This window comes from Mus caroli, unplaced genomic scaffold (genome assembly GCF_978045245.1).
Source record: "Mus caroli unplaced genomic scaffold, Mus_caroli_1 scaffold_1, whole genome shotgun sequence".
NCBI lineage: Eukaryota > Metazoa > Chordata > Mammalia > Rodentia > Muridae > Mus > Mus caroli.
In genome coordinates, this window is record NW_028227256.1 from 2,177,935 (window position 1) to 2,188,388 (window position 10,454).

Here is a 10,454-nt window from a genome sequence, read left to right on the forward strand (position 1 = left end):
AGACTGGCGTCTCAGGTTCCTCGAGCTCCTTCTACTGCCAGGTCCAGGGCTTCGGCGCGGGGGTGGGTGGGGGGTGGGGTGTGGGGCTCAGAGAGGAAGACGAGGAGGACGCCAGGTACTTACCAGGCCAGGGTCCGCTGGGCTAGCCGAAGGGGAAGCGCTGGCCCTCAGGCCTCCGTTGGCCGTGCGCATGCGTCCAGAGTGTGCCTTAGTTTTCTTACACTAGTCAGAGCGGTTCCTACTCCGCCCGCGCTGGCTCTCTGCCACCCGCCCTTTCCTGCGTTTCTGGGTCTAAGCTCCGGAGCTCTTCTCTCTTCCTCCTCCTTTCACTTCTCTGACTCCTCTCCGCCCCGGCGCTCGCTTTCCTGGGGCAGGGCAACCTCCTGGCTCGCCTCCTTCTGGAGGCAGCACGCAGCACTCGGAGGCTGGGGGTACTCCCTAGTCCCAAATCGGGCGAGCGGAGCCCGGATCCTGGCTCCTCTCTTCTAATCGCAACGAAATAGTGGGTGCGGCGGGAGCGAGCTTTGAGGGTGCCTGTAAGGCCCTTTCTCTTTATCCCCTGGCCTTAGCTTGCGGGGGACGCCGTGGGGGTGGGGGCGATCCAGAGTTTGTAAATGAGTACTGGGGCCTTGTGAATGAAGAGATGCTTGGGTGTAAGGGAGGAGCTGGTGCTTTGTACCCCGGGTCTCGCGCCTGTGAATTGCCCGCCCCTGCTGGGCAATCCCCACTGGACCCTTTGACCTCAGCGCCACTAACATCCGCCCCCAACTCTCTCTGTATGGCCTTTCTAGAGATCTGTTCTCCCACTCTAAACAGTGGTCCTACTCAGTTCCGGCCAGCCAGCCAGAGTTGGATGGCCCCACCTGGCGATTGGGATGGCAGGGTGGAGTGTACGTAAGAAAGCCTAAGCGGGGACTCCGGTCTCTCTCAGTCCCTCGGCAGTCTCCCTTTCTTTTGCGACTCAGGCGGTGGGAGGGGAAGCCCCCGCGCATATGCAGAACCTGGCGCCTACCTCTGAGGATGCCCCTCCCCCGGGTCGCCGCGGCTAGCGAAGTAACCCTTGGAGTGAACCCCCGGGGCAAGTGCGCCTGAGCTCGGAGGGCTAAACTCAAACAAACAGCAAAGTGACCTGACACAAAAATAACATCACGTCATTTCCTCCCTCTTCCTGGGAGAGGGAAGAGGAGTGGGGGCATGAACACGGCTGCGAGCGGTTACAAAGTGCGGGGATGCTTGGGGAGGCTCGAGGGGAAGCTGCAACTACAGTTGGAAAAGATCTTCGGAGGCGTCTTGCTTCCTAGGATGGTAGAAACAGAACAGATCGCTTGGGAGAAAGTAGCTTCTAAAGCCTCGGTGGAGGTGGGAGTGTCCGGGAGCCTCAGGTGCCCTTTCCTCCCGTGTGCCCAGCGCTGTGCCAACCTTTCAGTATCCAGGCCAGCCCGGGTGGGCTGGATCAATCAGGATTAGAGCAAGTGGGAAAGGCTGGGGCCTCCAGAAGCCGAGGGTGGGTTTGGTGGAGTTCCCAGTACTCACGGACTCCGGTGAACTCTTTTCAGTACAGGCGTCCTCTCCTCTGGGCTCCGGATTCGGACTTGTCAGCTTCAGTAGACGACCCCTCGGACGTCGTCCTGGCAGTGCCATTGAGGCCTCAAGTAGGAACAGTAGGCGGTGGGGCTCTGGAGAGAGCCAGGCAGTAGGCCAGGAGCTTGGCTGAGAGGGAAAGTCCCAGCGCCGCAGGCAAGCCACGGGAGGGGGTCGTCGCAGAAGACAGCTGGAGAGCAGGCTAGAAAGGTGGCGAAATAGAGTCGACCCGGTGGAGTCTGGGAGCTGTGCAGGGCGGGAGGCGGGAAGGGTATGTAAGGAAGGCGAGAAACAAAACCAACACATCAGTACGATCTTGTCCACAGTCACCTATTTGCGACCTTGCAGAAGCATTTTGAGAATTGCTTTGGGGATACAAGAGAAGGTCAGTGGGAGTAAAAAGAAAAAGCACTAGCTTAGTTTCTTCCCTCATTTAAACTACGTTACCTAACGCTGTGGTCTCCGAACCAGCAGCTGTTGCCAATATTCAGTATCCAGCTGCTCCATAAGAATGCAAAATTTGTGTCCCTTTCCTAGCCTAGTTCATCAAAACCTGCACATTTACACCCCATATGATCTGTATGCACATTAAACGTGGTGGGCGCCGTCATCTATTCAATTTTGCATTTTTTCCTCTTCCCTTCCCTCATCAGAATTCTCCTTGCCCTGTCCTCCAATAGACCACTGAGGTCGTAATAGTTACCAGGTCCCACTGGGGTAGCTGTTAAGTGAGACTTGGATAGTTCTCAGGCCAGCCAGAAAGCATCCAGACCCACCTTACACTGGGAGGCGGGTAGGAAGTGACCAACTTCACCTCAGCATAGTGGGGAGTTTGTTCAGTTTTGTAAGCCTTCAGGCCTCTTTTCTGAACTCCATCTGTACCTCTTATTTTCAGAGTTCTGCTTCCTGAAATGTATTCCTAGGAGACTTATGCATGAAAGAGGATGAAAGTAAACATGCTTTTTTTTTTTTCTTGGAAAGTTAAAAAGATGACATTCTTGGGCATATTAGTGTAGTAGTCAGGAGCACAGGGTCCTAGAAACAGCCTTCCCACTAATAACCCCCAACTGTGGGGATGACGCTTTAATTTCCCAGTTTATCTACTTTTGTCAAAATGAAAGATGAAAGTTAGTCTTTAAAAATAATCTTTGGCTGGGAGTGATGGTGCATGCCTTTAATCCCAGCACTTGGACAGGCAGAGCTCTGTGAGTTCAAGGCCATCCTGGTTTACATAGGAAGGTCCAGGACAACTGGGACTACTTAGAAAGCACTTTGTCCACACCACCACCACCACCACCACCACCACCACCACCACCACCACTCAAAACTTTAAAGTTTAACAATTCTTGCCTTAGTGAGAGAATTAACATGCAAGGTAAGGCTGGGAATGTAGTTCATTTGAGAGAATGTTTTCATAGCATGCTGGAAGCCCTAGGTTCAGTACAGCAATGCTGCCCATAATCTCACACTGACAAGGTGGTGTCAGCATAAGATGCATAGGAATCTAAGAACATGTCTCAAATAAGAAGAGGAGGAGATGGAGGAGGTGGTGGTGGTGGTGGAGGAAGAGAAGGAGGAAGAGGAGGAGGGGAGAAGGAGGAGGAGGAGGAGGAGGAAGTAGGGTTGCTAAAAGAAATGTCTCCAAATATTTTTCATTGTTTTTAAATTTTGTTTATTGTTTGTTTTGTTGTTGTTGCTGTTGAGACAATGCCTCGCTGAGTAGCTCAGGTGAATATTAAGATTTCCACTCTGGCCTCAGGCTACTGTTCACAGGTATGTACCACCCTGCTCTTTAGTGCTGTTTGAAGGCCATCACTTCCATCTTTAAGCCTGTCTTAGCTTCTTGGGCACTTATTTAGTGTAGTTACAAACTGGAACATAACTCTGCCAATACAAACACCTCCCTCAAACAAAACACAAAAACATTTCAATCTGTCTGTGAATAAAAGAGTAGTGCTTGCCAAGAAAAATGAAGTGGGAGGCGGGAAGCAACGAATAAAAGTGACAGTGTGTTGCGGCTCCGGCTTGGCTCCGGTGGGGAGAGCGCCAGGGAAAGCTGGGCTCTGGTCCCAAAGGGGCGAGGCGCAGGCACTCTCCAGGGTCCTGACGGCGGGAGCGGCCTCGGGCGCTCCTGGGCCTGGCTAGGTTCCCGGACTTGGTAGTCACTGGGCCTGCCTGTTTTCTTTCGACAGTGGAAACCTTGTGGGAAGGGATTGTCGCGAAGTGGGGGTGGGGGCAGGAAACCTAGCAACCCATTCTCATTCATGAGGCCTTTTCTGGGAAGCAGCCGAGCTCTGGCTGATTTTGTCACTGTCGTTTGTATGCGCGGGAAAGAGTTGATCTGGGCTTTCCTTCAATACCGTTTCTTGGGGAATAGGGTCAATTAGAATTTTTCTTCTCCAGATTCACAGGCCCTTGCCCCTGCTTTTGCTACTGCACAGTAGTTTAGCAGATGGAGCTGTGAGCTCTGGGTGTTTCTGGAGGTGTGCCAACAGCTCACTTGTGGAGGGCAAAGGAGCCATTTGGAAAACTCAGACCGGCCACCTCACCCAGAGATAGAGGGTCGCTTTGCCCTGGGAGGGGACAGTGGTAGCTCTCCAGCTGTGTGTGTGTGTGTGTGTGTGTGTGTGTGTGTGAGTGTGTGTGTATGTGTATGTGTGTGTGTGTGTGTGTGTGTGTGTTTTGGGGGAGGAGTGCTCAACGCATGCCAACACACTTGGCTGCACAGAAGAGCCGAACCTGGGCGGATCATATGGGTTCAGTCACCCGGACCACGGGTCTGGGCCACACCTGCTCCTAGCTTTTGAGCCCCAGGTGCAGAGTAGCCACGTGGGCGGCGGTGGTCCCATAACCCACCACCAACCTGTTGCAGGACGCCAGCAACTGAGTGAAGCTAAGAAGTTAAAACAGGTCTGGCTCCTTTCCAGCGACCTACACCCGGACTGTACCCAGCCTCAGCCATTGCTACTTGCCCACACACGGGGAAGTTAGAATGCAGTGAAAACGCTGATGGAATGGCACCTTGCACACTTCCGAGACTTAAAAGTTTGGACCGCATCCAAGATGCCTAAAAGAGCTTAGGGCATTTTGTAGATTCCCGCCTTTGGTATCATCAGCTCCTGTTGTGTGAAAACTCGACTTTCCTTTTTGCTTCCCCCCGCCCCCCCACTTCCCAGACTGTCTTCCGGGTCTCTTTTAAGCCCAGCCTTTGGGTATGCTTCATTAGGCATTTTGCTCTGGTCCTCTGCTTCAACACAGAGACTCTTTTGAGGGAGCTGTGAAGTGTTCAGGAATAATAATAATAATAATAATAATAATAATAAAGTCCTAACAGATCCCAGAAACAAAGTTTATACTCATTTGCTCATGTGGAGACACGGACCATTTAGGTTCCCTAGACAGTTCTGGTCCTAGTCCTGGAAGCCTGGGTGGGACCCACAGGTGTAAGTCTGGTGGATGTGGGATGGTAATGTTCTATACACCCCAATAGCAAGGACAGGGAAGGCCACGGAGTATTGATGCAGCCACAAAATTCGATCTAAGAAAAGTTATTTCAGAAAAGACCAACAGCTGTCTGGTCCCAGCCCCCAACTCTGCACTCCTCTGCACTGTTGAGGCCATCTTTCCCACTCTGACTGCCCTTCTAGACAGATACTGTCAGTCTGAGGTGTTGGTAACATTAGTCACAAAGTGAACTCATGTAATCCCTAATCTTGGAAGTCTTTAGGGATCGAAGACCCAGATCAGCACTATGCTGGTTGAATAGCAACCTTCCTAATTAATCAAATTGATTAATTTGATTAATCCTAATTAATCAAAATGACTCTCTGCACAGTAGAAAAGACACACTCAAATCAATGTAAATGCAGCCCTGCTTCCCAAGCAAACGGAGATTCCTCATTTGCATTTAAACAGTAGCATTTCACAAAGGAAATGCCCATGGTCAATTAAACACGCCCCCTTCCCAGCACAGGCCAAGCACCTGTAGAGTTAGAACAGATTCGTTTTAATTTTATGAACTGATCTGTTTTCTCCAAAACCTTATGTTTTTAAAATACTATTTTGTTGTGGCTTAGCCATATTGCATTGTTAAATGTTCTGCTATTGAAAACATCAACATTATTCTTCTTCTAGAACCCAAGGATCCAGTCGACAACAATCAAGAAGTAGAAAGGCAGATTTTGCCTAAAGTGATATAAATTGGGCAGGTGGGGAGGTGATATCTGAAGTAGAACATGGCTAATAGAGCCACAGAGTATTATTAACTCAAGTACCACCCAACTATTAATAACATGCTTCCATTTGCATTTACTAAAAGTATTTTCATTCTGAAAGTACAATGATTTAAAGCAATGTTTTTACAGCTCATAATTAGTTCTAATTATTAAATGACTTTTAACATGCACTATGTCTAAGACCTGTGTGGAGAAGTTGTAGAGATGGTGTTCAATGGAAGTAATGAGGAGGAGGAAGGAGGGGCCAAGGACAGAGTAGGGCAGAAGTGAGCTACTTAAGAGTCACTTAAATTGGGACAAATGACACTCAAAGCTCCTCCTTCTGGGTTCTGCCAGGACCCATCTGTACCATGAGTTATCAACTAAAGGGCTCAGGAGTGAAAGTGGCCTTTGTTAGAGTATTTGTCATATCTGCTATGGTGTGAAGGTGTTCTATGGTAGGTAGGACCTTTATAAAGTGATTTACTCATGTAGGTTCTGATACCTCTAAATTGACTGAGTTACAAAACTGAGTTCTCTCTAGGTTACTTGCTCTATCTTGTCATGTGACACCCAGTTATGATGCTCCAGGGAGGCTCTTATTAGATGCAGTGCAAATGCTAGAACTTTGCTTCTGGACTTTTCAGTTGCCAAAAATGTCTATTCTTTATTTTGTTATGGAAATCAAAACAGAGTAAGACAGATCAAAAAGTAAACTCCTGATCCCCACCATCTTCTCCTTTGTAATCTTTATCAGATCAGTAAATATCAACCTGGTTATTATTTTTGAAGCAGAGTTGAAGTTTATTTAAAGAAGCATTTTAAACAGACTTAAAACAGTTGTTACTAGAATGAGAGGCACTTTACCTAGGACAGAGTAAGGCAGACCCAAGAGTATTGCTGTGGGTTTCTCAAGGAAGAGGCTCCACAACTTGATTATTTTGTTCAACTTTCAGTTCCTCCCTCTACATCCTAGATACTGGAAACTGAACATGGCCATGCTATACAAGTTTTCTACCGCTGAGCCTTACCCTGTCCCCTGGCTGTTGCTTTTTTAAACTCACTTGTATAACTCCTTGTATTTACAGGTCAGAAGCTGTATTAACAGCTGACTTGACCCTTTCAAGTTAATATCTGGAAACTTGAACTGAGCACCTCAGGGTACAACCTTGTTTGGAAGCAGAGTTGTTGCCAATGTTATTAGTCATGGTGAGGCCATGCCAGAGAAAGATGGCCTTTCTGCAGAGTGGTCTCTTTATGGGAGAATGTGGACTTACCTTTGCACGTGGGAAGAACGCTGTAAAGGCATGAAGACAGAGATCAGGATGTTGTGTCTATAGCCTAAGCAATGCCAGAGATTTTTACCAAAACAATAAGCTCAGAAGGAGAGGCCTAGGACAGGTTCTCCCTCAATGGGAATTTGGCCTCCAGATTGCAACACAGAAACGCTGACTGAGTTTGTAGCCTGCTTGTCCTGTCCTGCAGATTTCAGAATTAAGACTGCAGAGTCAGTTCTTGAATTTTGTAAGCTGTTATCTTGTTTCCCAGACTTTAGATTTGTCAGTGGTCTCAACTTTCTGAAGTTTAAATAAAAACTTTCAGCATACTCTCTCTCTCTCTCTCTCTCTCTCTCTCTCTCTCTCTCTCACACACACACACACACACACACGTAAATGTTTAAGTAATTGTAAAAGAAGTTAGTAAGAACCTTGTCATGTTTATTGTTATCTTGATAGTTCTGAAAACAGCACTTGGCCGTTGATAAAGCAACCAATAAATAGTTAGTGGTCTAATTAGCTACAAATAAATAAAAATTATTCAGCCAGATAGGGTACAAGATTGTTACCTATGCTACCGTATAGATGAATCTTGAACATTTTATGCTGAGAGAAAAACAGATACAGGAAGACAAATATTGCAAGAATTCATTCATATGAGGTATAAAGAATAGACAAATTGAGAGTGACAGAAAGTAGAACAGAAGTTCCTAGGGGCTGGAGAGAAGTTCCTAGCACCATATGAATGAATCTAGTGTTGGATGGTTATAGAATTTCTCTTTGGAAAAAAAAAAGATCTAGAAGTAGATAGTGGTAATGTGTGCAAAACATGATAAATGAACCTAATGCCACTGAATCACACAGCTAAGTGGCTAATATTGTGAGTTGTGTGTTGTTTCTATTTCATTGCAATGAACAAAATTACCTCTAAACTGCAAGGGGATGGAGATAAAGCTCAATGGCAGAGCACTTACTAGGATGTGCAAAGATCAAGTACTTTCCTAGACTTGAAAATACAAAGAAGCAAGGGAACAAACACACCCTTGCAGGTATCAGCTTCTGGTCCACTGAGGACAAAGGGAGGGCACAGCAAGAAGGGCTCCTTCTCTCACTGAGTTTTCACTTGGATTCTCTCACTTTTGTGTGTGCTGCCACCATTCAGAGTGTTTGTAAGATACACATTGCCTAGCATAAGTTCTTTCCTAGCATTTACTGAAAGGTAAATTATAGCACAAAGAAGTAGAAACATATCTGAGACAGAAGCAGGGACTGGGTAAGAAGGGTAGAAAGATGCTACTACATTTTTACCACATTATTTTTAAAACATCAAGATGTGATGGTTTTAATAAGAATGACCCCAATAGATTCATATATTTGAATGCTTAGGGAGTGGCACTATTTGAAAGGATTAGGAGATGTGGCCTTGTTGGAGGAAGTGTGTCACTGGGGGGGAGGGATTTGAGGTTTCAAAAGCTTAATCCAAGTGCCCTCTCCCCCTCCCCCTCCCCTCCCCCTTCCTCTCCTGCCTGTGGATCCAAACGTAGAACCCTCCTTATCTCCTTCTCCCACAGATTTAGGACGTTTTGGTCCAAGATGTTTTAGAGTAGAATATTTGTAAGTGGCCTAGAGATTGTTTATTTGATAGTTTGATGAAGAATGTGTCTGCTTTCTGCCTTGGTCCAAGAATTCTGTCTGAGGTTAAATTGAAGAGTTTTGGATTAATGGCACTGGAAGAGATTTCCAGACTGCCTAGTATCAACTCTTGACATGTGGTTGTTAGTAATCACTCCTACAGAGATCTGTGATGAAAAGGAGCAGTCTGAGCAAGAAAAAGTAAAAATGTACAGTTTGAAGATAAAAGGGGCACCAGGAAGTATAATGGAGCTAAGTCCAGAGTTCAAGGAGACAGAAAGCTTAAAGAAGGGCCTGATGCTAAATAGAATAAAGGAACTCAGGGCAAGAGCTCACCCAGCTAAGCTTCCAAATAAGGAAAAGGGATTAAAGAAAAGCTTAAGCAGTTAAGGAAAACACTGAAAACAGAGAGCTGATACAAATGTGATTGAATGAGGGGCTGTGCTTGTTCTAGCAAGCAGCAGAACTTGGCAGCTTTGGCCCTGTAGTTCTGGCTTTAGAGTCAAGGATACAAGAAAGGTGTTGTAGAATCTCCCTTCATGGCTAAGGAAAGCCAATAAAGTCAGTCATTCATGTGTCAGGGGTGTCCCTGCATGGAGGCCCAGAGAGGCCAATGTGTAAAACTGTAAAAGTGAAGACTCCAAGTTAGGGAAAATACTAGAGTCATAGGATATATGTCAAGGAGAGTTTGCAACAGGATGTGGAACAGCCCACGAGAGAAAAGTGTGTTGCAGTCAACAAAGCTGAAAGGAGTTGGAGATCTGATGAGCACTATGACATCTGATGAGGAAACGGATAGTTTGGCATTTGCACATATGGCTTTTCGACTTTGCTTTGGTCCAGGATTTCCTCACCTCTCCTTTGGAACAGAAATGCATATTATATGCCTTTGCATGTTGTAAGTATGTGGCCTGCTTTTTAATTTTTATTTTGTAGGGGGTAATAGTTAAAAGATTGCCATGAGTCTCAGAAACAAATTTGAACTTGGTACTTTTAAACGGTGTTAAGATTTATAAAGTATGGGGACATTTGGACTGAGTACATGTTTCAGTCTATGGGGGCCAGAAGGTGGAATGTGGTGGTTTGAATAAAAATTATCCCCATAGGTTCATATATTTGAATAGTTAGTGAATGGCACTATTTGAAAGGATAAGAAGATATGGCCTTGTTGGAGGAAGTGTGTCACTAGCGGGGGTTGGGGGTGGGCTTTGAGGTTTCAAAAGGTCAAGCCAGGCCCAGTGCTTCTCTCTTTCTACTGCCTGTGAATCTAGATGTAGGACTTTCAGCTCCTTCTCCAGCACCATGATTGCCTGTGTGCCGCCATGCTTCCCACCACGCTTATAATGAACTAAACCTTTGAATGGTAAGATAGCCCTAACTAAATGTTTTCTTTATAAGGGTTGCAATGGTCATGGTGTCTCTTCACAGCAATAGAACACTGACTAAAACACCAGGTCTCCACAAGTAGCCTAGGCTAGCCTCACACTTACAACCCTGAAGCCTCTGTCTTCCAAAAGGTAGTATTATAAACATATACCAGTATAGCCTACTTAGTCATTGTTTCAACACTATTTATGTCTTCTATTTTTCCCTCAAAGGCTTGGAATTCAAAGTAAGAAAGGAAATGAGCATATTTTATGGCAGTATGCTCAATTAGAGGGTAGGAAGAATCTTTATAGAACAAACAGGTAAGTGGATCACTTATAAAGATTTTAGATTTATTTAAAATGCAGTGAGTCACTAAAAAGCT

General features: G+C 46.2%; 1 protein-coding gene across 2 annotated transcripts in view; it reads right to left on the bottom strand.

The window, feature by feature from the left end:
* Window positions 1-10,454, bottom strand: part of Rgs20 (regulator of G protein signaling 20) — a 154,671-nt gene that overhangs the window by 113,921 nt on the left and 30,296 nt on the right. The window contains exon 2 of one of the 2 annotated variants that reach the window (XM_021165499.3): window positions 1,534-1,827. In XM_021165499.3, the coding sequence (XP_021021158.2) occupies window positions 1,534-1,827 (294 nt within the window). Of the gene's footprint in view, window positions 1-123; window positions 1,052-1,533; window positions 1,828-10,454 lie in introns of those variants that run through there. The other variant, XM_085835443.1, reaches the window with a different exon arrangement.